This window comes from Raphanus sativus, chromosome 5, assembly GCF_000801105.2.
Source record: "Raphanus sativus cultivar WK10039 chromosome 5, ASM80110v3, whole genome shotgun sequence".
Taxonomy (NCBI): Eukaryota; Viridiplantae; Streptophyta; class Magnoliopsida; order Brassicales; family Brassicaceae; genus Raphanus; species Raphanus sativus.
In genome coordinates, this window is record NC_079515.1 from 9271514 (window position 1) to 9297214 (window position 25701).

General features: G+C 36.4%; 3 protein-coding genes and 2 pseudogenes across 3 annotated transcripts; 4 read left to right on the plus strand and 1 right to left on the minus strand.

Annotated features, from left to right (window-relative positions):
• The first annotated feature begins 1481 nt into the window (after positions 1 to 1481).
• LOC108858154 (putative F-box protein At4g10190) lies at positions 1482 to 2732 on the plus strand (annotated as a pseudogene).
• Positions 2733 to 7948: 5216 nt separating this feature from the next.
• LOC108858155 (putative F-box protein At4g10190) lies at positions 7949 to 9126 on the plus strand (annotated as a pseudogene).
• Positions 9127 to 10501: 1375 nt separating this feature from the next.
• LOC108858157 (uncharacterized) lies at positions 10502 to 11983 on the plus strand. Its single transcript, XM_018632122.1, has one exon. The coding sequence runs from the start codon at positions 10502 to 10504 to the stop codon at positions 11981 to 11983; it is 1482 nt and encodes a 493-aa protein (XP_018487624.1).
• Positions 11984 to 16304: 4321 nt separating this feature from the next.
• Positions 16305 to 18482, minus strand: LOC108858158 (NADPH-dependent diflavin oxidoreductase 1-like; the record flags this gene model as incomplete). The annotated part of the gene is made up of 7 exons (XM_056985631.1): positions 16305 to 16741; positions 16807 to 16921; positions 17020 to 17091; positions 17299 to 17378; positions 17629 to 17813; positions 18004 to 18095; positions 18318 to 18482. Coding segments are annotated over 7 exons (1137 nt in total), but the record flags the coding sequence as incomplete, so codon positions are not given.
• A 237-nt stretch (positions 18483 to 18719) lies between these two features.
• On the plus strand, positions 18720 to 25280 carry LOC108858159 (putative F-box protein At4g10190). Its single transcript, XM_056985632.1, has 3 exons — positions 18720 to 19178; positions 22742 to 22951; positions 24642 to 25280. Exons 1-3 carry the CDS (start codon positions 19011 to 19013, stop codon positions 25278 to 25280), a joined length of 1017 nt encoding a protein of 338 aa, XP_056841612.1. The 5' UTR covers positions 18720 to 19010.
• Positions 25281 to 25701: the final 421 nt, after the last annotated feature.

Consider the following 25701-nt stretch of genomic DNA (forward strand, 5'->3'; position numbering starts at 1 on the left):
CTTATATGTTCATCGGTTAGAACCAACTGAAGGGTCTTTCCACCGAATGAAGTGGTTTGTTGTCAGAAATATAGCAATTTTAGTTGATATCGCCATTCAGTCTTGTATGGGTTCAAGTTTTTGACAGGGTTGAGAATTGCATTGGTCGTCATTTTTTTTTTGCTTTGGTTTTCTTTGAAAAGTGAATGATGTTCTTTAACGTTGAATGAAATGTATATATAGATAAATAAGTTAGATATCGATGAGATTTGAATATTAATATTAAATAATATTAATTAGAAAACTTGATGAAGAAGTTCTATGTATATTAGGAATATACTTAATGCAGCGAATATTTACAATTATTTTTCTGTTTAATTTTCTGATTATCACAATATGAATCTGTGAGTAGAAAGTATTTTGAAATCAGTTTAAATGTGAGAGCTTAAATGTAGGGGATTATTATGTTAACAATATACATATATATATATATAAAGGTTAGATATCGATGAGAATTTAATATAAATCTATTAATTAAAAAACTTGATGAGCAAGTTGTGTAGATTAGGAATATACCTAATGATTCAATTTTTTTCAAAGATTTTTTGTGTCTAATTTGTTTATCACGTAGCTAAGATTCCGTGATCAGTCAGTATTTTTCAATTACATTTAAACGTGATAGCTTAAATGTAGGGGGTTAATGTTAAGTAACTACAAAATTTAAAACATGAGAAAAAATTAGTTGATGTAACTAAAAAGATTTTAATTGATATTATCGCTTTAGTGATATGTGCAAAATATATTGCGTAAAATCTTTTATAAATCCCGAATTTATGTTTGAAATTTAAGATTTTATATAGATTTGGGTAAAGGTTCTTAAATTATTTTAAGAATTAATTAAATATGTTAGCCGAATGGTTTTTAATTGAAGGTAAATTGGGAGATAGACTAAACAAACCGACGACTGGTTTATTCTTGGAATATCTAATGTAAAAAATAATCATTGACAAAGAATAGTTTTTGATTTTAGTTTTTTCATATGTGAATTTGGCAATAAATTATACAAACTCTTAAGATATAAAATTTTATGTCTATATTGAAATCTACTTTTATGGTTAGAGATGGTTAGAGATTAGAGATGGTTATATATAAAATAATTAGGTTTAGTTATAGATTAATAAAAAAGTTGTAGCCCATTAAGTTGTAGTAAAAAATCGGATTGGGCTTTGTTAATGAATGTATAATTAAGCAAAACTCTGTGTTTTAAAATCAGTGGCATAAAGATGTAATATTTGTGGAAAACTTAGTGTTAATTACTATTTGTACTTCAGTTTTAATAGATTAGATAGATTAATAAGAATAGGAAATAATTAAACTAGCCTTTTTTTGTGGAATAAAAATTTTCTATTTGTTGGAAAAAAGAAAAGAAAATTTCTATTATCTTGATAAAGTTTATGTTAGACGTGAGTATCATCCACATCGATAAATAAAATATATTTTTCTTCTAGAAATCAAATTTACTTCTCTTTTGCTATTCCGATTACGATTTAAGGGTTCTTTGATTCTAGATTACAAATTCCAATACAAGAAAAGATGAAAAGAAACACAGAATATCTTCCTGAGGATTTGCTTGTGGAGATACTCTCTAGGGTTCCAGAGGTTTCTCTCGCACGATTCCGATCTACTTCAAAAAGATGGAACATTCTTATTAAAAAAGAAGAAAGACTTGCCATGAAATCTCTTTTTGTCATGTTAATTTATCGTAGGGTCTATTTAGTTAGGCTTGATCTCCACGACGACAACATTGTAAAGGTAATAAGTCAGTTCAGCCTCAGGGACCCTCTTTCTAGTTCTTCTTCGAAAGAAGTAGATGTAAGCAGCGTCTTTCACTGCGACGGCCTATTGTTATGCACCACCATGGACAAAAGACTAGTTGTTTGGAATCCATTCAGGGGAAACCAGTAGGATTATCAAACCAAGAAATATTCACAATGGTTCTGATACCTACGCTTTCGGTAAATCCTCATGCAACAACGAGTACAAAATCTTGAGGGTCAATCATAGTGGGCATGGTCTCGTGCCATGCCGTGTTCAGTACGAAATATATGACTTCACATCTAATTCGTGGAGGTTTGCTGGTGAGGCTAGTGGGTGGACAATTCCAGTGTTCTATAGACATGGCACGTCTGTGGATGGAAATACTTACTGGCTTTCTTTTGATTTTAATCAATACCGTCCAGGGAACGCAAATAGCTTACGATGTTTTGATTTTTCAACAGAGAGGTTTGGATGTGTAGCTCTTCCGTTTGATCACAATTCGTATAATATTTTCGCTTTATCAGTGACTAGAGAAGAGCAAAAACTTTGTTTGTTAACTTCTCGTGCTGAGATGTACGATATAATAGAGATATGGATGGCAACTAAGATTAAGAGTACCGGAGACATGTCATGGAGTAATCTCCTAACAGTGAAACGAACTCATCCAACTTGTGCTGGGATGAGTTTCTTGGCCGACAGTGAGAATAAAGTTATAGTGTGTCCCACTAAAGATAAGAACTCTAGTACCTGCTTACACTTATTTGGAACGGATAAATACATACGAGTAGACCATCACGATGTAGGATCTGAATCCTCACTTCCCGGCAGGTATGATCCTACTTTGGTTCAAACCCACCAAGGTTCTTTGGGGCTAGGCACATGGAAAGCACCAATCACGTGACTTGTAATTGTCACACTAGTTTATGCATTTTTATCCAGCAAGTTTTCATGATATTTGATAAAGTTCAAATGTATGTCTTCCTACTTCATAATTACTATTCTGGTTTTTTTCTCCTCTGGTACTGGAACAACATTTTTGGTTGTCTAATTAAATGAGCAAGTCTTTTTTTTTTTTTTTTTTTTTTTTTTGCTAAAATTTGGTAAATGAGCAAGTCTTGTCCTTAAAAATTAACAAAGACCAGTGAGGATCGTTTGTGAAAGATCTTAGATTGTCTTAAGAACTTGGACACCTTAGCTTTTGTTTCAGATTGAGCTTACTGTCCTCTTCATATGGTTATGGAGTTGTGTTACATTGTAAATTAGATATGGATACTTTACCATGTCTTCTCCCATCCAAATCCACACTTTTTGAAATTAGCTTATTTGATCAGTAGTTAAGGACATAGGGTTCTGCTTCACAATTTATGTCGTCTGGGTGGACTAAATGAAACCCTTTGTATTGTAAATCCACACACTGCAACTCAAATTAGTTATATACTCTCTCTATTCTTATATTTTACGCATATTAAGAAAATATATTAAAAGTTGACTATAATTAACTGTATGTAATTTAAACTACTAGTATTTGACTAAGTAAATTACTTTTTTCATTCAACGAAATTTACTTTTTATCATTATTTGTGGAATCACCTTATCCTAATGGTTAACACCTAAGTCTGGGGTTCAACTCCCAGACTATTCAATTTATTGTAGATTTTCTCAAATCCAGGTTTCAAGTCCCGGAGAGAGCGCGATTTATTAGGCAACTATGTAGATTATGGAAAGAAAGATTACACGCAACTATGCGATTATGGAAGGAAGGATTACAAGAAATTTTCAACATGTTGCAAGTAAATCTGGTCAGGCGTGGATCTTCATAGGATGGCTCAAATGATGCAGTTAGGCGTAGATCTTCATAAGACATGTAGTATTGTCGGTTGTCGAATCGTCTATGTAATGTTCCTAATAATTGTAATATCATAATAAATCAGCATTAAAAAAAACTAATAAAAATCTCTATAATATTATTTGAGAAGTCAGTTTCCTACGTGTCGCGCTCACGTTAACTCTCACGATGGTTGATTACAATGATACCCTTAATGAATTGAAAATATATTTATAATTACTATGCTAAAACAGATTTTCCTTTTTAATAATTTTTATTAGTGAGAAGTTTCCTTTTTCAGATAACATATATAATTAAAAATATTTATAATTTAAAAACGAATTTGAAATAATAAAATATATTTATATATGAAATGATTTCATAAAAAGGAAACTTAACAAAAATAATTTTTATATTGAGAAAAATAAATATTTCCCTTAAACATATTCTTAAGAAATATAACTATATTTTCAAAGTAAGAAAAACATTTTTATATCTATATATTTTCTCAAATAATTGCAGATAAAAATGTGATTAGATAAACCAAGATATCTTTAGCTGAATAATAATATTTTATAATTAGTATTAATTAAATTTTTATCATTATTATAATATTTATTGACTAATAACATTTTATAATTACAACAAAACAAAAAATGTCTATAAAAAATTTTACTTATATAAAATAATTTCTCAAGAAAAAAATTAAGAACCTGGTATTTATATCTAATCTATTAAAAGTGAAGTACAAATTTAAAATAACCCAGATTTTTCCTAAAGAATTACAAGTGAATGCCATTCCCTTTTTTACTCTTAATCATAAATAATTTAATAAATAAAATTACAAAATACATAATAGATATTATTTCCTTAAAATATCATATGTGATACACCAGGTTACCTAATATTTAGTTAACATAAAAGATTGAAATCTTTCATTTCCTAAACAAATATAAATCATAAAAACAAAAATCTGCAACAAAATTATGTTGTAGGATATGTTTTCCAAGATCTTAATTTTTGGTAAATAATACTTACTTTAATTTTGGGGTGATTTTCTGATTTTATAATATGAGTCGGTTTGAAATGTATGTTTTCCAAAATATTGATTCGAATACGAATTAAAAATGTTAAATGTTTATCAAAGTATTTAGAAGTGTGTCTTTAATATTTTCATTCAACTAAAGTAATAAACAGACGTGTTATTATTTAAAAAATTGAAAAAAATTATTTTCAATTCATATGGAATATGGAGATTAAAGAAAATGAAGACATGAAATATGAACAAATATTTAGAAACAACATTGTGATACATCTTTCTTCTATGGTTTTGGTATTTATGATATTTTATCTAAAATTCTTTTCTTTTCAACTGAGTAGTTTAAATATGTAAACATAACAAAAGAATTTGAAATTAAATTTAAAAATATTAGTATCAGTAAGAGACATAAAATAGATATCCTAAAATGAGAAACTCTAATGTGATATTGATCAATAAACACCAAAGTTCTGTTAAAAGGAGAACAAACAGAAAAGATTAGATTGTACAATTAATAATCGACATCTACGCAAAAAAATAAAAGAAAATAACACCCGCACGGGTGTGCGGGTCAAACACTAGTTTAATGTTAAATGATATTCTTATGAAAATTAATTTACCAGAAGAATTTTATGAAAAAAATAATTAAAAATGGTTTTAAATAACATAAATTTAGATAGTTTTAATGAAATGAACATATTATATTTTGCCAGAATTAAAAAATATATTTTTGATTAATATTTAGTTTCTTTTTTTTCCTTTATATTTGTACAATCCAACATATCTATGATAAAAGCTGATAAGCAAATCTGAGTTATTATATTTAAAACTATTTAAAATAAATTTCAGTTTACTTTTATAAATTTAAGATATAACATTACTTAGAGCTTACAAAATATTTAATTATTATAAATATCTATATGTGTTCATGAGCTTACAAAATTTTATCAATTATTCTCCTTTATAGCTTTCTACTTATCATTGTTTTATTTTTTAAAATATTTTTAGAAAATCAACATATATCAAATTATATAAATATTATGAAATATATTTACACATTTAAGATGAAAAACTGAATTAATGCGAACAACAAAACTAATTTGATTTGGTTAAACAAAGAAACAAATTAATTTATAGTAATGTTTATTTATTTTTATACATATAAATTACAGGTTGCTTCAAACCATACTAATAAATAAAACTAAAATTTTAACTAATTGTTAGAGATTATTTCTTTTGTAAAACATATATGCATGAGATTTTAAAATATTATCGTGATATTTATTTATGTATTCTGAATAGATCAACAGTGAAGTTTAGTTTTCTATTTGATTTTCAAAACAATATATATATAATGCTATTTATAATATTACTAAAATTTATTTAAAAATCTAGAAAACAACCAATTTAAATGAAAATCATAAATTATTCAAAATTTTAATATATTTAGAATAAAAGATATATTATAATTGATTTCCAAGAATTTGATGTTGTCTAATATACCCAAATAAAAATCAGACCAATCAGATATTACACATCCAAAACCACATGTCTAACTAAAACAATATAATATTATTTATATAAATTATAAATAATGAAATTAAACTATTAATAAATTATTACAATATATTTATATCCGTGCATGAGCACGGGAGAATCACCTAGTTGTATATAAGCCGTAAAACATATACTCTTTCCGTTTTCATTTTACCTAGATTTGTGTGCACATATTAAAAACTATTTAATTTTATATATTTTTATATAAAAATACAATTATTCATATACCTAACCACATTTCAAATAATAAAAAAAATTGACATAAAATTAATTATTTTGAAAAATTATTTTTTAATAAAAATTCTAAAACGACAATTAAACCATAACATATGATATACCATGATGATTCGAGTATATTCATTACTTTCCTCCCCCTTGTCTTAGCAGGTAATGGTGATTCAGTACAAACTTTCCTGTCTGATACTGATAATAACAACAGCCAAGGAGGTGGTTACGGTAACCATTTCAACAAAGGGTATGATCAGTTCTCATTTTTTTCTTTTTGGACCTCTCTTTAGATTCAAAACTGGTTACTACATCAATGCTTATCCGTGCTTTTTATTAGCATTGGTCAAGGCAAGAGACAAGTCTGGAGAACACTCTGCCTGATTGCTTCTTTGCTTCCCCATCAAAGACCAGTCAAACCAAGAACAGTCCGAGTCTGAGCAAGAGAACTGTGCTACTCTTTCTGTTACTGTGGAAAGTAAGGCAGCCTCAACACTTCAATCAGCCTAGCTATTGGTATGTTTAAAATTCTCCATTAAGCTGCATAATCATCGACTTGCTAATTCTCTTTGGAACTTTCCAGGGTCGATTGAGGCAAAAAAGATAACTAAGTGAATGCGTGAAAGGTAGGTATTCTAAGTCATACTGCAACTTTGAAGCTCCTTTTTAAAAAACTGATAAAGTTCGTTTTAATTATATTTGGTTGCAGAAAAGTAGAGACTGATAAAAAAACAGGAAGTTAGAAGAAGAAGAACTTTGTCTATATGTAGAAGAAGCTAAAGTGGTGGTTTTATAACATGCAACAGAAAGAAAGAGTAGAAGAGAAGACGAGTTAGGATTTTTTACATATATCTAAAAACAGCGGTTATGGAATGCCAATATGCAATAGAATTACAACTAAGTACTAACCTCAAGACAATGCATTGATATAGGCAGAGAAATACATTTACTCAAAACTCAAGTATTAAGTTTTTTCGTCTGTTCATTGATGATGACGACGATTGTTTTACCTTTTTTACCGGGTCACAAGACCTGGTTCTCGACAAGGTTACTTCAGTTGTGTCAATACAGATGAAAATCGTTCTGTCGGTTTTATTCGTTCTCTGAGTCAATCCTTTCTTCTCTAATGCAACTCTATATTCTAATTAGCCAAGTTAATAAATAGAGCAGATAAATTCTTTTAGGGCTTTTCTCACCCAATCAATTGATTTTATTCTTGGTTGAAAGAAAGCTTTCTGCAAAGTTTCAAGATTTGGCTGCTCCTCAGCTGCACATGTGCCTCATCTAGATGGAGCTGCGATTCAGATTAGGAATCTTCTCTATATGTCTGTTAATGATCGTGCTGATATTTGATTAGTAGCATCTGGTGGTTTTTGCACCAGACTACTATAGCATCGCAGGCCCACCAGCTAAATTTTCAGATGAATCTAGGGCGACAAAGCCCACAATAAAAGTGTTTTAAATCGGTGAGTATCAATACAGACACAACACTAGGGCTTCTCCATAACAACACAGCACAATGTATCTTCCTACGGACTTGCTTGTAGAGATACTCTCTAGGGTTCCAGAGGCTTCTCTGGCACGACTCCGATATACCTCGAAAGAATGGAAAGCTCTCATCAAAAAAGATGCTAGACTTGTTAAGAAGTCTCTTGTTATCATCTTAATTGATTGTAGGGTCTATTTAGCTAGGCTTAATCTCCTCAACGACAACATTGTAGAGGTGATAAGTCAGTTCAGCCTCATTGACCCTCTTTCTAGTTCTTCTTCGAAAGACGTCGATATACGCCGCGTCTTTCACTGCGATGGCCTATTGCTATGCACCACCATGGACGAAGACTAGTTGTTTGGAATCCACGCTCAGGGGAAACCAGTAGGATTATCAAACCAAGAAATATTCACAAAGGTTCTGATACCTACGCTCTTGGTAAATCCTCATGCAACAACGAGTACAAAATCTTGAGGGTCAATCATAGTGGAAATGGTTTCTCGCGGCCATGCCTTGCTCAGTACGAAATCTATGACTTTACATCTAATTCGTGGAGGCTTATTGGTGAGGATAGAGAGTGTTCATTTCCAGGGCACTGGCTACATGGTGGGACGTCTGTGGATGGAAATACTTATTGGCTTTCTTTGGATTTTAGTCAAGACAGTCAAAGACCGAGAGATTTCATACAATGTTTTGATTTTTCAACAGAGAGGTTTGGACTTGTGTCTCTTCCGGGTGATCATCTCTCTTATTATCCTTTTGCTTTATCAGTGACTAGAGAAGAGCAAAAACTTTGTTTGTTAACTTCTTGTCACAATCTACTCCATATAAATGTATGGATGGCAACTAAGATTAAAGGTACAGGAGACATGTCATGGAGTAAACTCCTATCAGTGAAACGAACCAGCAGCTATCAGTTTTTTTCGCTTTGGAACGGAATGAGTTTCTTGGCCGACCGGGAGAATAAAGTTATACTGCATCCCATTAAATATAAGGACTCTAGCAAGTTCTTACACATTGTGGGAGAGGATAAATACATAAAAGTGGACCTTCATGATGTAGGATCTAAACACCTACTTCCTGTCAGCTGTGTTCCAACTTTGGCTCAAATCCAACAAGGTTCTTTTGGGGTAGCCACATGGAAAGCCCCGATCACCAAGTTGTAAAGATATTTGATATATTAAATTGTAAGTCTTGCTACTCTATAATGTTTTATTTTCGTATACAATTCCAATTATATTTCCTCTGCGACTGGAACAATGTTTTTGGTTATTTCTTATTAGATAAGCATGTCTTGTCCTTCAAAAACCAGCAATACCACTGAGAACACTTGCGTTTGTGAAAGATCTTGAATGATTTTAAAACTTGGACACCTTCGCTTTGTTTCAGATTTAGCTTAGTGTCTTTTTCATATGGTTATAGAGTTGTGTTGCATTATAAATTATACATGTTATGTGATCAGTTTTTAGAGATCATTGTATGTGATCAGTTATGAAGGACATATGGTTCACAAATTATTATTTAAAATCTGAATGAAGCATCTAGAATTTATAGAAAATTTGAACACCTTAGATGTTACATAGTGACCACTGACTAGTGAGTGACATGGTACTAAGTCTTGAAGATGATCTTTTCAGAGTAAATTATAGTTTTCTTGTCACTAATCGCTTCACGCCTCTGGATAGGAAACTAAGATTAAAAGTACTGGAGACATGTCATGGAGTAAATTCCTATCAGTGAAACGAAGCCATTCGCTTTGTAATGGGATGAGTTTCTTGGCCGACCTTGAGAATAAAGTTTTAGTGTGTCCCAGTAAATATAAGAACTCTAGTAACCGCTTACACATATTGGGAACGGATAAATACATACAAGTAGACCATCATGGCGTCGGATCTGGATCCTCGCTTCCTTACCGGTATGATGATCCTACTTTGATTCAAATCCAACGAGGTTCTTTGGGGATATAGGCACATGGAAAGCACCAATGACGTAACTTGTAACTGTCACACTAGTTTATGCATCCAAGTTTTAATGATATCAGATAAAGTTAAAATGTAAGTCTTGCTACTCTGTTATTGATTCAAGTTCAAATTCCTCTGGGACTGGAACAATATTTTTTGTTCTCTTAATTATTAAAAGCAAGTGTTGTCCTTATAAAATCAACAAGACCACTGACGTCGTTTGTGATAGATCTTGGATGGTCTTTAAGAACTCGGGCACCTTAGCTTTTGTTTCAGATTGAGGTTGTCCTCTTCACACTTTTTTTTTTTTTTTTTTTTTTTTTTTTTTTTTGATTTTGAACAGAAGTTTCTGACAGAACGAAATCCCTTTTTTCGCTCTCTAACAGTAACCCCGGAGTGGGCCCGAGTATCCTTGTTTCATGGGACTAGTTGTGTAAAACACGTTTTCTAAAAGATCTTTTCTCCTCTTTATTGGTTTTTGTGAGCTAGTTGGTGTATCATTTACTATCTTTCTCCTGTTTCTCACCTACTTGTTCTTCGACATTAACTTCTGGGAAGGTGAAATTTCGAGAACTTCAGATCTACGGTGCTTTTATTACGAGAAAAAAATGTCAGCTGCAATGGACAGGGCTTTAATGGCCCTATCTCTGGATGAGGAAGATGAGCCTTTCAATATGCCTGATCTTCCAGGTTTCAGTTCTAGAGAAGAAAACACTCTGAGTCTTTTGGGAAGGGTTCTGAACCCAGAATGTCAAAAAATGCCTGGTCTGATAATCACGATGCCAAGGAAGTGGCATAAAGAAGGGAAAGTTCGTGGGGTGGCTCTCTCGCGGGAACGTTTTCAGTTTATCTTCAACAACGAGCACGACCTCAGGGATGTCCTGGATAAAGGAGTTCAAACGTACAACGAGTGGCCGATAGTCCTGGAACGATGGGTGGAGGATCCACCGGATGACTACCTCCAGTATGTTCCGCTGTGGGTGAGAATCGGTAACATTCCGGTAAACTACTACTCGTCGGAAGCGATAGGAGCTCTCGGAGACATCGTGGGGAAAGTTGATGTAGTTGCTTTTGACCCTTCCAAACCAATAATCCATGACTATGTCAGGGTTAGGGTTTTCTTCAATGTTGCTAATCCGCTGAGAACGTCGAAGATTATCAACTTGAAAGGAGGGAAGACTGCTAATATTCATTTCACCTATGAAAATATCCAGAAAAGATGCTTCACTTGTTTCCGTATGAACCATGAAAAGGGCTCTTGTCCTCTCACAGTACGCCAAAGGAAGGAGGAAGCTGAGACGAGAAGAAACAAGATACTAGCAGAAAGAGAACAAGCTAAACTCTTTCTAAGCAAGGATGATCCGCTGAAGGGTGTGCTGGATGAATCCCAAGTGGGTATCAATCCTCTTACAGGCAGACCAAAAATTGCGTTGCCGGTGCTGGAGGAAATGAGAAGATATCTGATTGCTTCTGAAGGTGAAGATATAGCCATCAGAGAGGAGAGAGTAAGAACGTCGGTGAAGGAGGCAGAAACGGATCCGGTTCTTCAACGCTCTGTCTTGCGTTTGGAGCCCATTCCAACTATCACTAGAGACCTCAACAAAGGAAAGGGTTTTGTCTTTGACTACACCAGTGATAAGAAAGGCTGTCAAAGTAAAAGCCTCCCCCAAACTTCAGAGAAACTCATGTCGGGAGCAATCAAGGCGGGACAGAGATCTCAGATACTAAGCGCTCCTCTACTCTTGGAGTATGGAAGAACGGAGGAGTCTACTTCTTCCACTTCTAAAGGCTTTAATGACTTTCCAACGGTTTTCTCTGCTGGTTCATGCCAAGCGAGTCCTTCCGGGGAAGTTATTAAAAAGTATCAGAGAAGAAGGAGACCATCGAAAGCAAAGCGAGCAGTTAAGAAGGCTTCTCTGAATTCCATTGTGGTCCAACCGGGTCCTTTGGAGATGATAGAGCACCGAGACGGCAAGCAAGTCGTGGGTTCCAAGAAACGCAAATGTGAGGGGCAGAATGAAGAAGGGAGCAGGACAACAGTGGTTAAGAACCAAAAGGTGATCCCAAATGAGGGATCGCCCACCGCGTAATGAGCTTCGTGAGCTGGAATTGTCAAGGCTTGGGGAGGCCTCAAGGCTTGACAATTCAACGTCTCCGTGAGATGCGTCAAAACATCTTCCTGGAGATCTTGTTCTTGATGGAAACCAAAAATTGTAGAAATGTTGTTGTTGATTTGCAAGAATGGCTGGGGTATGATAGGGTGTATTCTGTGGAACCCAGAGGATTAAGTGGGGGTCTTGCTCTTTTTTGTAAGAAAAATATAAAGATTAATATCAAGTTTGCGGATAAAAATATTTTGGATTTTCAAGTTCAGTTTGGGGTTCTCTCCTTCTATATGTCTTGTATATATGGAGAACCGGCTCATGATGGAAGAAGTAAAGTATGGGAAAGACTTAGCAGGATTGGTTGCGGTAGAGAAGAAGCTTGGTGCATTGTTGGGGACTTCAACGAAATTCTCAGTAATGAGGAGAAGAGTGGTGGTCCTCTACGTGATGCACTTTCTTTTCAACATTTTTCTCTAATGCTTCAAGCCTGTGGTATGGAAGAACTAAGGAGCAGTGGAGACAAATTTACGTGGGCAGGCAGCAGAGGCAAGCATTGGGTTCAATGTTGCCTAGACAGATCCTTTGGGAATAAAGCCTGGTTCGAGTTATTTCCAGGATGCAGTCAAAAGTTTCTGGCGAAAAGAGGGTCTGATCACCGCCCTGTTTGGGTAAAACTTACTGATGACCAGGAAACTTTCAAGGGCCAGTTCAGATTTGATCAACGGTTTCTACTCTATCCTGGTGTCAAGCATGAGATTCTACAAGCATGGAACAGTGGAGGAAATAGACAGGGCTTTAGGATCTCAGACAAAATCAGAAAATGTAGAACTGCTCTAAGCCGCTGGAAGAAAAGAAGGATTTTCAATGCAAAAGACAAGATAAACTTATTGCAAGAGCAATTGGAATGGTGCCAGTCTAGGCCTTTCCCCTGTAGACATCGGATTCATACGCTCAAAGTAGACCTGATGAGGGCGTACATGGAGGAAGAGCTTCATTGGAAACAAAGGAGCCGAGAAAGATGGTTGAAACTTGGAGACCGCAACTCAAAATTTTTCCACTCCTCTGTCAAAGCCAATAGAGCAAGAATCAATTTGATCAAGCTAAAAGACAGGAATGGGGAAGATCATTGGTCTGATCCGGCAAAAGGAGAAGTTGCTATTGATTATTTCAACGAGATTTTCAAATCTTCTAACCCGCAATCATTCCAGCAGTGGTTCCAGGGATTTCCAGCGAAGGTGTCTGCTAGAATGAATGAAAAGTTGACTTCTGAGATTACCAAAGAAGAGATCAGGGATGCTATTTTTGCGGTAAAGGCTTCAAGTGCTCCGGGGCCGGATGGCATGTCGGGACTCTTCTTTCAGAAATATTGGGACATCATAGGAGACCAAGTGGTGAAAGAAATCCAGGAAGTCTTTCAGTCTGGAGTTATGCCCACAGATTGGAACTTCACTTTCTTATGTCTCATCCCCAAAATCCCAAACCCAGAACTAATGTCAGATGTCAGACCCATTAGTCTTTGCTCAGTGCTTTATAAAGCAGTCTCTAACATCCTGGTGTCGCGTTTGAAACCTCTTTTGGGAGATCTCATCTCCACTAACCAGTCGGCCTTTGTGAGTGAGCGCCTCATCTCTGACAACATAATCATGGCGCATGAAGCGGTTCATGCGTTATCTGCTGACCGAAGAGTGGCTGGGGAGTACATGGCTATCAAGACGGACATGTCAAAAGCGTATGATAGATTGGAATGGAGCTATCTGCGATGTCTTTTGATTGCTATGGGTTTCTGTGAGAAATGGGTTCAATGGGTCATGATGTGTATCACGACGGTGACGTTTGCGGTCCTCATCAACAACCAACCCTTTGGACTTATTCATCCTCAGAGAGGGCTGCGACAGGGGGATCCGTTGTCTCCCTTCCTCTTCGTGCTGTGCTCTGAAGGACTAACTCACCTCTTGAATAAGGCTGAGAACGATGGAACACTGAATGGGCTGAAATTCTCAGATGAAGGACCCTCGTTGCATCACTTGCTGTACGCGGATGATAGCCTTTTTGTCTGTCGTGCTGAGTTATCGGAATGTCAAGTGTTACATAACATTCTAAAGAGATATGGAGCTGCTACTGGCCAGGTGATTAATTACGAAAAGTCTTCCATATCATTTGGAGATGACATTGGAGACGAGACAGAAGAAGAGATTAGGAGAACGATGGAGATTTCTAGAGCAGGAGGAGCTGGTAAATATCTTGGTCTACCAGAGGCGTTCTCAGGCTCAAAGGTGGAACTATTCTCGTACTTGAAAGATAGATCCAAAGCAAGAATGGATGGATGGTATTTGAGGAAACTAGCTCAGAGTGGGAAAGAAGTGTTGATCAAATCCACAGCCTCTGCGATTCCAGTATATGCTATGTCGTGTTATCGACTCCCAAAGACTGTTCTGTCTAGTCTTCAAAGCTCCATGTCAGATTTTTGGTGGAGCTCGGATGCGCATCTTAGAAAAATCCACTGGGTGTCGTGGGATAAACTATGTTTACCAAAGGAGCTGGGAGGTATGGGCTTTAGGGATTTGGAGTGTTTCAACCAAGCTATGCTAGCAAAGCAAGCCTGGATCATCCTCACTAAACCGAAAAGCCTCATGTCGTCTATCATTAAAAGCCGATACTTCCCTCACTGTGATTTCTTGGAAGCCACGCTTGGCAGTAGACCATCGTATGTATGGAGAAGTATCCTTTTTGGGAGAGACTTACTCAGCAAAGGAATCATACCGAGGATTGGTAATGGTTTACACACAAGAGTATGGTTGGATAAATGGGTCATTGATGAGATTGAGGGACCTAGAGCTCCATGGATAAAGAACTACAGTTTTGATGTCAACCTCATGGTCTCCTCTCTCATTGATCCACTTACCAGAAGATGGAACCAACAGTCCCTTGAAGAAATATTTGTCCCGGGAGATGTTAAATGGATGATGGAGAACCAGCCGATACCACGAAAAGAGGATTTTTGGTGTTGGAAATTTAATAGAAGTGGCACTTTCTCAGTAAAGTCTGCGTACTGGTTCGCTACGTCCATCAAAAATTCAGAGGCGCGAAGAGAAGCTGAATGCTTACCATCGGTGAATGGACTTAAGGAGCAGGCGTGGAAAGTTATTACCTCCCCAAAGATTAAATGCTTCATCTGGAAGGTTTTGAGTGATGCTTTACCTGCTGCTGTCTCCCTGGAACGAAGAGGAATGAAGGTAGACTCTGTTTGTCAACTTTGCGGAGAGGAGGGAGAATCGATTAATCATATTTTCTTCTCCTGCCCTCTAGCAAGACAAACTTGGGCTCTCTCGAATATACCCCACCCACAAGATGGGTTTCATCCTTCTTCCATTTACGCCAACATGAGTCATCTGTTATCCATTGATAAAAGACAAAATATGAGGGAGGAAACAAGGAGACTATGGCCGTGGGTTTTATGGCAACTCTGGAAAAACAGGAATGGGGTCCTTTTTGAAGCCTCAACTTTCTCCTCCATGGATATAATTAACAAAGCTAAAGAAATGGCGGAGGAATGGTTCTTAGCGCAGAAAGTGCAAGAGGAAGCTGACCAAGTAGAAACAACAATGGTTCCGAACAAAGCAATTAAATGGCAACCACCTCCTGCTGATTGGGTGACTTGCAATATTGGGCTTCAGTGGTGTAAAGAAAAGTCTCTACTCGGTGCGGCGTGGGTGGTAAGGAATCACAGAGGAGTAGTTCTGTTTCATGCCAGAAGAGCTTTTCTTAACATTACGAGTTTGATGGCGGCAAAATTTGAAGTCTTGCTTTGGTCAATTGAAAGTATGACGAGCTTGAGAGTAAACAAGGTCATCTTTGAGGGTGAGATGGGAGATCTTATGGGTGCTGTCTTAAGGCCTGATGCTTGGCCGGCGTTTTTATACCAGTCTACTGAGATAAGATTGAAGTTGAATGGGATTAACGAGAAGAAGCTGCGAGTGGTGTTGAGAGGAGCTAATAGAGGTGCGTCGATCATTGCACAAAGTATCACTAAGTTTGGTTTAATGCAATTTTATGTTGCTACTAACCATCCGGATTGGCTGTTTGAGCTCTTTGTCAATGAAAGCCGAAGCCTCTGATGATTGCTTTTGGATGTTGTGTTGGGTGGGGATGTACCCCTTGTTTTTGTGTCACCTTTTGTTGGTGTTGTCTGATTTTAGGTGCTGGGATGTTGATCCCCTCTGTTGTCATGTTTGACTAAGACTTGTTATGGCTTTTAGGCCTTTCTATATCAATGAATCTTTTAGATGAAAAAAAAAAAAAAAGGAGGAAGTTGGTTTTAAGACCAAGCTTCAACATTGTATCTCCCAGCTTTCTCCAAAGCCTTGAGCCACCGTGAAGCCGTTTCCTTTGATCCTCCGGTCTCCTCCATCACAATCTCCTCCAAAGCCGACATCACATCACAAGGCATTTTCTTGGACGAGCCCGCCACGTAAACGGCGGCTCCATCGCATAGCAAATCCCAAACTTCTTTCCTCATCTCTCGGATCTTGTGTTGCACGTAAACTTTCTTCGGTTGGTCTCTAGAGAATGCAGTGTAAAACCCGCCGCCTTTTACTTGAGAGAGCATGCCTCCTTCTCTTGCATGAGACTCCCACAAGTCTCGGTATAAAAAATCTGTGTCTTCGTTTCTGCAACCAAAGAAGAACATGACTGGTGCGGTCGGGCTAACCTCAGCTTGCACGGCTCTGTCTCTCTTGGATGAACCTGAAAGTAAATTAATTCTCAAAATTTACTTTGAAATCTCAATTATGTCAACCGAGTGGAGCTACTTACTGTGATAAATGATTCCGGGTCCAAATCACAGCGTTCTATAAACGCATCTATTGCTAAAGAATCTTGGCTTGGAAGAAGCTCAACAACATCGCCAACTTCATATTTGATACTCTTTAATGAGAAAACCAAAGAGGATGATAAAACTTCAAACAAAGAGGAGAAGATTGATTGAACGACGACTTAAACTAAGTGATAGAAAAGTTACTCACAGATACAAATTGGAACTCGAATTGGCGGACCTCCTTTGTACTTCCAGCTTTCGTCAGGACTTCATTTTTAGTCTGCATGATCGGAAATATTTAAAGCCAAGGCAAGGGAATAAAATTCATATCATCTAGGCTAACCAGAAAATCAGATTATATAAAGAAAACATGTTGACCAAGTAGGAACACCAAATCCACTATATGCAAGGTAACAGAGCATTGAAATAGCATAACCAGCGAGGTTGCATAGCATATATAACATAAAAATATAGTGGATGTTCATACCATCTTGAGAAAGCAGTCTGGTTTACTTTTGTCCTTGGATAATTTTCCGGGTGACATTTCACGGGCACTTTCTACGATGTCTGTAAATACATAAGAGGCATATTATGCAATAGAATAGGTGAAGTACTAACATGACCCTTTTCATGATGCCAATTGAAACAGAACATTCAAAATAATTTTTCTTCATTGACATTTCTAACAATAACCATTTATAACTAGACATAAAAGTCCACTGTGAAGTTAGAGCATAACATAGTCCTAAGCTAACACGAATGAAGCAAAGTATCCACGCTATGAATTCCCTTCTCAAGGAAATAAAACTTGGTGTACCTGACTCTACCATCAATGCAGGCTCCCGTGTTTCTTGCTTATGATATAAAAGCCTATATTTGGGCTGATCAATTAAGTCATCTAGAGGAATCACCACATCTGGACCTTTACGAAAGTATTTGGGATTGATCTGATATAATGTACCCCACAAAGACATCATCCACGGATCAAGAGTTGCTTCGTACCTGAAAAATAAAGTGAACACAGAAAAACTGAAAATTTAGTATTCAAACACTTGACATTATAGTACTAAACAAGCAACAGCAAGAACGTGGATATTATAGCTTCCACTGACCAAATGGATCAAACGTGAATAAAGGTAGGATTAAATCTGAAAGAGTCTTTATTTTACTCAATAGTAATACCGTTCCATACCCTGATGGGTGTTGATCATCTCCCATGCCTTTCTCAATGATGGTTGTGGCCCCAAGATCTAGTAATCTTTTGTGTAGCTTCTTTGCTACAAACTAAAGCCATCAGAAGAAAATAATGTCATGAATATTTGTTGCAGAAAAGAATAATTCAGACATTTCTGGTTGTGGGGATTTTTAGTTTGCTAATATACTTCTTCCTCGGTAAAGCCTTCTTTTCTTCTTTTCACATTGATGATTACATGAAAACAGAACCAGAAATAAAATGTAAGGTTGAGAAGAATGTGAAACGATTTATATAGTGGCAGAAGCACTTACATTGTACTTCTCGTAACCTGAATCACATAGTCCAAACACTGCAAAGCGAAGCCGTTGCAACCAAGAGTTTCCCAAGTTTCTTTGAAGAAGGAACCTCCAAAATTCCTCCAGTAGTCCAGTGATTAAAAAAAAGACAAGGAAGGTAAAAACAATAAGGTACACAATAAGTTAAAACTGCTTTATTGGTAGTGAAAATTCACAAGGAACCTTAAAAGAATCAGGAGAGTTTCCTTGCCCTGTAGTGGATACAACAAAAACAATAGCCTCCTCCTCATGAGGTAAGGAACTCTGCAGCAAATTAAAAAAAAAAAGGCAACTTTCAATAAGAATTTAAGTTATAAAGGAAAAAGCTTTCTATATGTTTACTCGAAGAGGTGATTACTAATGAAGAGAATATAACAACAATCATCGGGTTCTAAGTGATCTAACGATTGTAACGGTTCCCTACATATTAAGCAATCAATAAACGCCGCAAATAATCTTCAGAACACAGTAAGAAGCTATTAAAATCAACAATACCGGGTGGAATACCTATAGCATCGCAGGCCCACGAGCCAACCTAACATTCAGATGAATCTAGGGCGAAAAAACCCACAATAGAAGCGTTTTAAATCGGTGACTCTCAGACACAACACTAGGGTTTTCATACAAACACAGCACTAGGTTCCAAAGGTTTCATCTCCAAGATCAGTGATGGCGGACCAAGAAAAGAAGAGGAAAAACACAATACATGTTCCCGAGGATTTGCTTGTGGAGATACTCTCTAGGGTTCCGGAGGCTTCTCTGGCACGGTTCCGATCTACCTCAAAAAGATGGAACGCTCTTATCAAAAAAGAAGTGAAACTTGCGAAGAAGTCTCTTGTTGTCATCTTCTACTCTATTAAAATAGAGTCCTACTTTTTATCTACTATAGAGAAGTCTATGTTAGACCAAATCTGAATTATTAATATGTTTTATTAGGTTAACATACTAATTTACATTTTAAACATATTATGAACTAAAATAGTGGGCTATATATTTTTACGTAACTGATTAAAATGCTTCCCCTACAATATAGGACATTTGTTTATATTTGACATTCTACTTTTGTAACAACCGTATTTCATTTAAATATTTCTATACATGTTATATTGTATTTATATTAATCATGATTTCATACTTAATAAACTAATAAAAGTTATCATTCAGCTTTAAATGATTCTACTAAAATTGACATATATTATAATAATAATATTAACAACCTGAAACTCTAACCATCTTACCAATAAAACAAAATGATTAAAATAATTATAACTAAACCGGTAAATATTAAATTTTGTATTACACAATCAACATTTACATCTTATAATCTAATTTAATCAAATTATAATACATATCAACAACTCTAAACTTGCTTCAACTAAATTTCTAAACCGATTTTAATAAAAACAAAAACGTGCAATTGTATTGAATTGATAAAACAAACATAAACAAAAATAGTATCCGCGTTTTAACGCGGGTTAGATTCTAGTACTCTATTAAAATAGAGTCCTATTTGAAAATTACCATGGCATGTTTTAATTTTGGACTTATTGAATATGTTGTGACTTAAAAAAAACTTTAGTGTCACATTTAATTTTCCTATGTTTCTATAACCCTTCACATGTTTCTATCAAGTTATATCTAACCAACTAAATCCTTAAAAGCGGCTAAATAAAATATAGGATCAAACTCGATTGATTAAGGGTTTCTCGGAGAAAACGATGAAGAAAATTATAAGAACTCATATCGGCTGAGCTGGGATTCAACGTAATTCCTGATGGGAGCTTTATGGCCTCGAACACTGGGATCCAGCCTGATGGCATGCTGCCCAGGTATAATAATCTAACCTCCATTTCTATTTTTTTAATGTGTCAAAGCTTTTTGAGGGACAAACGTGGTTTGTCTTTTGTTTCTCTCGCAATGATACTACGTTTGGTGTCGCACACTTGCTTTCAACACATTCTTTAGCGAGATTGGTGCAGGAAAACATGTCCCTAGAGGCGTTTTCGTTGATACGAGCCCACTGGTTTTGATGATATTCGTACGGGAACCTACCAGCAGCTTTTTCATCCCGAGCTGCATATCTCTGGGAAAGAAGATGTTGCTAACACTTCGCAAGATGTGGTGAGAAAACCATTCCCTGCGTTGTTGTACTTAGAATTTTGCAAATAGTTCTTTAAATTTATATAATTGCAGTTGGAAAGGAGATTGTGGACCTTTATCTTGACCATGTGAGGAAACTTGCCAACAACTTTATTGGCAAGCAAGGATTCTTGGTCTTCAATGCTGTTGCTGGTGGAACTGGTTCTGGTTTTGAGGTCTCTGTGTTGCTAAAACGTTTCTGTTGATTATGGAAAGAAGACTAAATTTGAATTCACCATATACCCTTCTTCTCGGGTATCTTAAAACAAAGAAACTCATTAGTAATATACAGTTCTTTATTTGGTATAATTTGAAGCCTCTCTCATTATCTCATATACTCTGAATCTTGGTTTTGATACATTGTCTTCTTATGTGAAACCTTTCAAAATAGGATGGCAGATTCATGTTGAAGTGCTCTCTTGGAAACAATACATAGTTTCTGGTGGAGAGTCATTGGACCTAATAATTGCAGATGAAATTTTAAGCATATAATCTTTTTTTTATCTAAATCTACAAAGCCTATATTAATATTAACATTTTTTTTTACCTTTTTGTAGAGTCTAAAGATTAATGTTTACGTAAAAGAGTTTTTCTTAGGCACAACACTGTTGTTGCAATTTTCCGAAAATGATTTTGTGAAACCAGCAAGAGATAAACTTGCAAAATGCAGCCCGTTGAGTAGAGGTACCACCTCTTTTCTTAGGTCTTAATCTCTCGGGAAACAAACATCAGTAGGAAACTTACACCATAGATAAACTAGAGTCAGCGTTTTGACCTATTCACAAAAGGGTACACAAGTTTGATCAGCCAAGAGAAGAACATATAAAACAAATAAAGCTTTGATTCAAAAAAAAAAACAAACAAATGAAGCTTGAATAGAGATTCTTAAATTCAAGCTTTATTGGTTTACTATTATATCTTATTTCTATATTTTTGAAGATACACCTAAAGTAAGAAATTGTCATTCATCATATATATTTAAAAAATTGCCATTATCTTCCCAAAATGATATTTCCAATTTGCATAAGAGAAGAAAATTATACTTTGGCTAATCAGTTTTAAAGTCTATTATTAATTGCACATAGATCAGAGAATTGTATTCGATCTTTGTAAAGGACCTCTCTCAAGTCACAAATATTTCCCACCACCAGATTTTACTCTTTTGAGGAACAGTTGAGCAGTTTATATACAGAGCAATGGGAGAATAGATAATTGATGGCTGGACTTCAACCTGTTTAATAATTGTAACAGAAGTTGTTCTTCTGCATAAACAATTGATGGTTGGATGCGTTTTAAACTACTTTTCCATTTTAGCGGGATATATATCTTGGGAAGTAGATTTGAGAATATTCTACTTGGCTGTAACTCGCACACTAGCTCTTCCTCTATGCAAGTAGTTGAGTAGAGGGTGCGCAGTCGCGGAGCCGCTTTGTTCCATCCCCAAGGTCGCTTTCAGTTGTGTTGATAAAAGGAAAAGTAATACATCTTGGACTCTCTTTGCAAATAGATTACTAAATTTGTAAGGAAATGAAATAAAATTAGAGGATACATTCGGTTTCATGAAAGTTCTTTTATGTTAAATTACATACTATTCAATTTATCAAGTAAGCAATTTATTTCACTATAAGAATGTAAGATAATCGTGCTTAGCTTGAATCCTGATCCAGACTAGATGTACGGTTTATACTTTGCATACAAATCATTTTATTAAATGTTAAATCAGTTTATACAATATCAAACAACACAATTCAAACTACAATATTAAATTATTTATCGTCTACGCCAAATGTATAATTTACATTATCAGATAGAGGTATAAAGTTTCTGATTTGTTATATAATTTACAATTACTAAATATATTTAAAATATATAGACATTCAATAACAAAAAATAAAAATAAGAAAATGTAGCGAAAAATATAGCTATCTAAATCATAATCAAGATCTATAAGTTATATTCCTATTCAGATCCGGACGCTCGAATTAAATTCGAAATTTTATCGGGTTCCGATATTAATATTTGAACAAAAAACCCAAAATAACTAAATTCAAAATCAAATTCAAATTCATAAATAACCAACCAAAAAATATATTTCTTTAAACCAAAAATGAAAAACTATACTCAAACCAGAAAAATAAAAAAAAAACAAATCTGAAAGAAAGAGAACCAAACGTCTGTACCTAAACATAATAGTAAATACAAATACATATTAATAAATTTATCAACAAAAAGTAGTTCCGCGCTTTCGAAGCGCGGGTTAGAATCTAGTATTACTTAATCGGAGGGTCTATTTAGTTAGGCTTGATCTCCACGACGTCGTTGTAAAGGTAATAAGTCAGTTCCGCCCTAGTGACCCTCTTTCTAATTCTTCAGAAGAAATATATATACGCCGCGTCTGTCACTGCGATGGTTTATTGCTATGCACCACCATGGACGAAAGACTCCTTGTTTGGAATCCATGTTCAGGAGAAACCAGTAGTGTAACATCCCTATTCTGGGCCCAATATTTTTCCTTGGGATCGGGCTTTTCTACGGCCCGATTGGCTAGAAAACCTAGGTCTCTCCTCCCCATCCTTATAAAAAGGGATTGCAGCCACTATTTTTGGCCCTATTCACAAAATCGAGGCGAAGCTCTGCAGAGATTCCCGGAGAACTGAAAACCCTAGCCGTCGAGCTCTCCTCCCTGTGCCGCCGTCTTTCTCTTTTCTCTTCTCTCTTCTCTCCTCTCTTCCGCGCGTCTCTCTCTCTTCTTCTTCTTCTCTCTCCTCGGCGTCCGGTCTCTCTCTCCTTGCCGGCGGCGTGTTAGTGGTGGCCGTGGTGGTGATCGCTGGTGGTGGTGGTGGTGGTGGTGGTGTAGCTGATCAATCGGGTGGTTCAGATCTCATCTTCACTCGCTTTTGTGCCCAGATCTAAGTTAAGGTGAGGTGATCCGAACCCAGTCTCTTTCAAGTCCTTTATATTAATCATGGGAGATCTAGGATTGAATAGCTCTTGTGTGAAAGTTAGGGTGTTAGTCCATGCTGGACCTAGGGAGTTAACTGCATGAATCACGTTGCATAAGAACGCTCATACTGATTAAAAGGGACATTAATGGACTGCCTTGTGTTGATGTGGCTATTATATGACGATTGTTGTGTGTTGATTGGTCCCATGTGATGATCGAGATTTCTCTTAGCATCTTGTTTAATGGTTGTTCATGTCACGCTCTTGTGTAAGTGATGGATGCCTGCTTGTTAGCGAGTTGTCTGTGGGTATCATTTATGTGAAGTGTACTGTGTGAGACACCGATAACAGGTGGCGTATTGAGTATGAGTAAGAGGCTAAGTGTAAGTGTTGAATATGCGAATGGGAATGAGTCCGAGTAAGTGGAAGTGTCATTGGGTCTTGCTTGTAGTCCTGCTTGGACCACCGAGAACGGGTGGGCGTCTAGAGTCTAGGGTGAGTCGTGTTGTGATGTGAAAGGAACCGCGCGAGGGCGGGATATAAATAAGGAAGTGTAGTGGCGCCTTAGGATCGAGTCAAGCCGAAAAGTGGCTGAGCCGAAAAGTGGCTGTGTCAGGCTATAAGTGTCCGGGGGGCAGACAGAGCAAGTGGGCAAACGTGCTGCAATCCGGGTAGCCTTTAGGAGGCTGGAGAGGGGGACGGAATTCCGAGAGAGGGCACCCCTTCCAGGTTAGGCCGGCACGAGGTGGGACGTCCGTAAACGGTCATAGGTCCTTTTTCTTGAAGTCGAGTCGGTAGTGCTTGTCGAGTCGGTCTTATCTATTATGGAATGTTGTGTATCATTGACTGAGCTGATTATATTGACTGATCGTTAGGTTGCTAGAAATGAGGTTGTATGAATTGATTCATGATGCATTGTTTGTTGTAGTGGCGGATCAGCCCTAGCTCCCGCATGGAGTAATTTAGAGTGTCTTGCGGGCTAGGCTGGTCTAGAGTCACTTCACTGAGTAACTCAATACTCAGACCCTCCCTTCCTTTTCCCTGTGCGCAGGACTGTAAGTAGAAGTGTGTGGATACGGGTGGATTGGAATTTCAAAAGAAAGCGATCGTCGACTCTCGGAACCAGTAAAATGACATGGCGGGTTGCCTATAAGAGTATATGCGTGTCTATATCTCCCTTTCAATAACCCCGGTCGATCCCCGGGGGATAGGGATGCTACAAGTAGGATTATCAAACCCATAAATTCCCACAATTATACCGATGTCTACGCTCTCGGTAAATCCTCATGCAACAATGAGTACAAAATCTTGAGGGTCCATCATAGTGGGGATGGTTGGATGTCACCATACCTTGTTGAGTACGAAATATACGACTTTACTTCTAATTCGTGGAGGGTTGTTGGTGAGGCTAGAGGGTGGACATTTCCAGGGCCCTGGCGACATTGTGGGATGTCTGTGGATGGAATTACTTACTGGCTTTCTTTAGATTTTAGTCAAGAGACTCAAGACCGTCAAAGACCCAGATATACCTTACGGTATTTTGATTTTTCAACAGAGAGGTTTGGACTTGTGTCTCTTCCGGGTGATCCTCGCTCTTATCATGTTTTTGCTTTATCAGTTACTAGAGAAGAGCAAAAACTTTGTATGTTAACTTCTCGTGCCCGACTCGACATAGATGTATGGATGGCAACTAAGATTAAAGGCACGGGAGACATGTCATGGAGTAAACTCCTATCAGTGAAACGAACCAGCAGCTATCAGTTCTTTTCGCTTTGGAACGGAATGAGTTTCTTGGCCGACCGGGAGAATAAAGTTATACTGCATCCCACTGCACAGTTCTTTGTCTTTACCTTTTAAATTGCATCCGTCTTTACTCTTGCTCATAAATAAATACCTTATGCTTTGGAAGAAATAGATGGATACTCACTGTTCTTTATGTGAGCTATTTTATCAGTATTTTGAAGTTCCATGCTACTCATTATAAACATTATCCCATGATGTAAACTCTCAACATTGTCATGTTGCGATACCACCACTCGGAGCTTGAATTCAGATAAACCTGCAAGGTTTTCTGTCTAAATATTTTCCTTTTACTGATTTTGTGTCTTTGATTTGAAGAACCAAGACGAGATGAGGTTGGACTATCTCTCCGAGGAGCTGATTCAGATAATCGTCTATCTCCAGAATCATGGTATTCTTCCTAGAACCTTTATTAACTCTTAAGCTTAGTTTCTGAGACATTTAAAAAATAACGACCAAATACATTTGAGTACAGAAC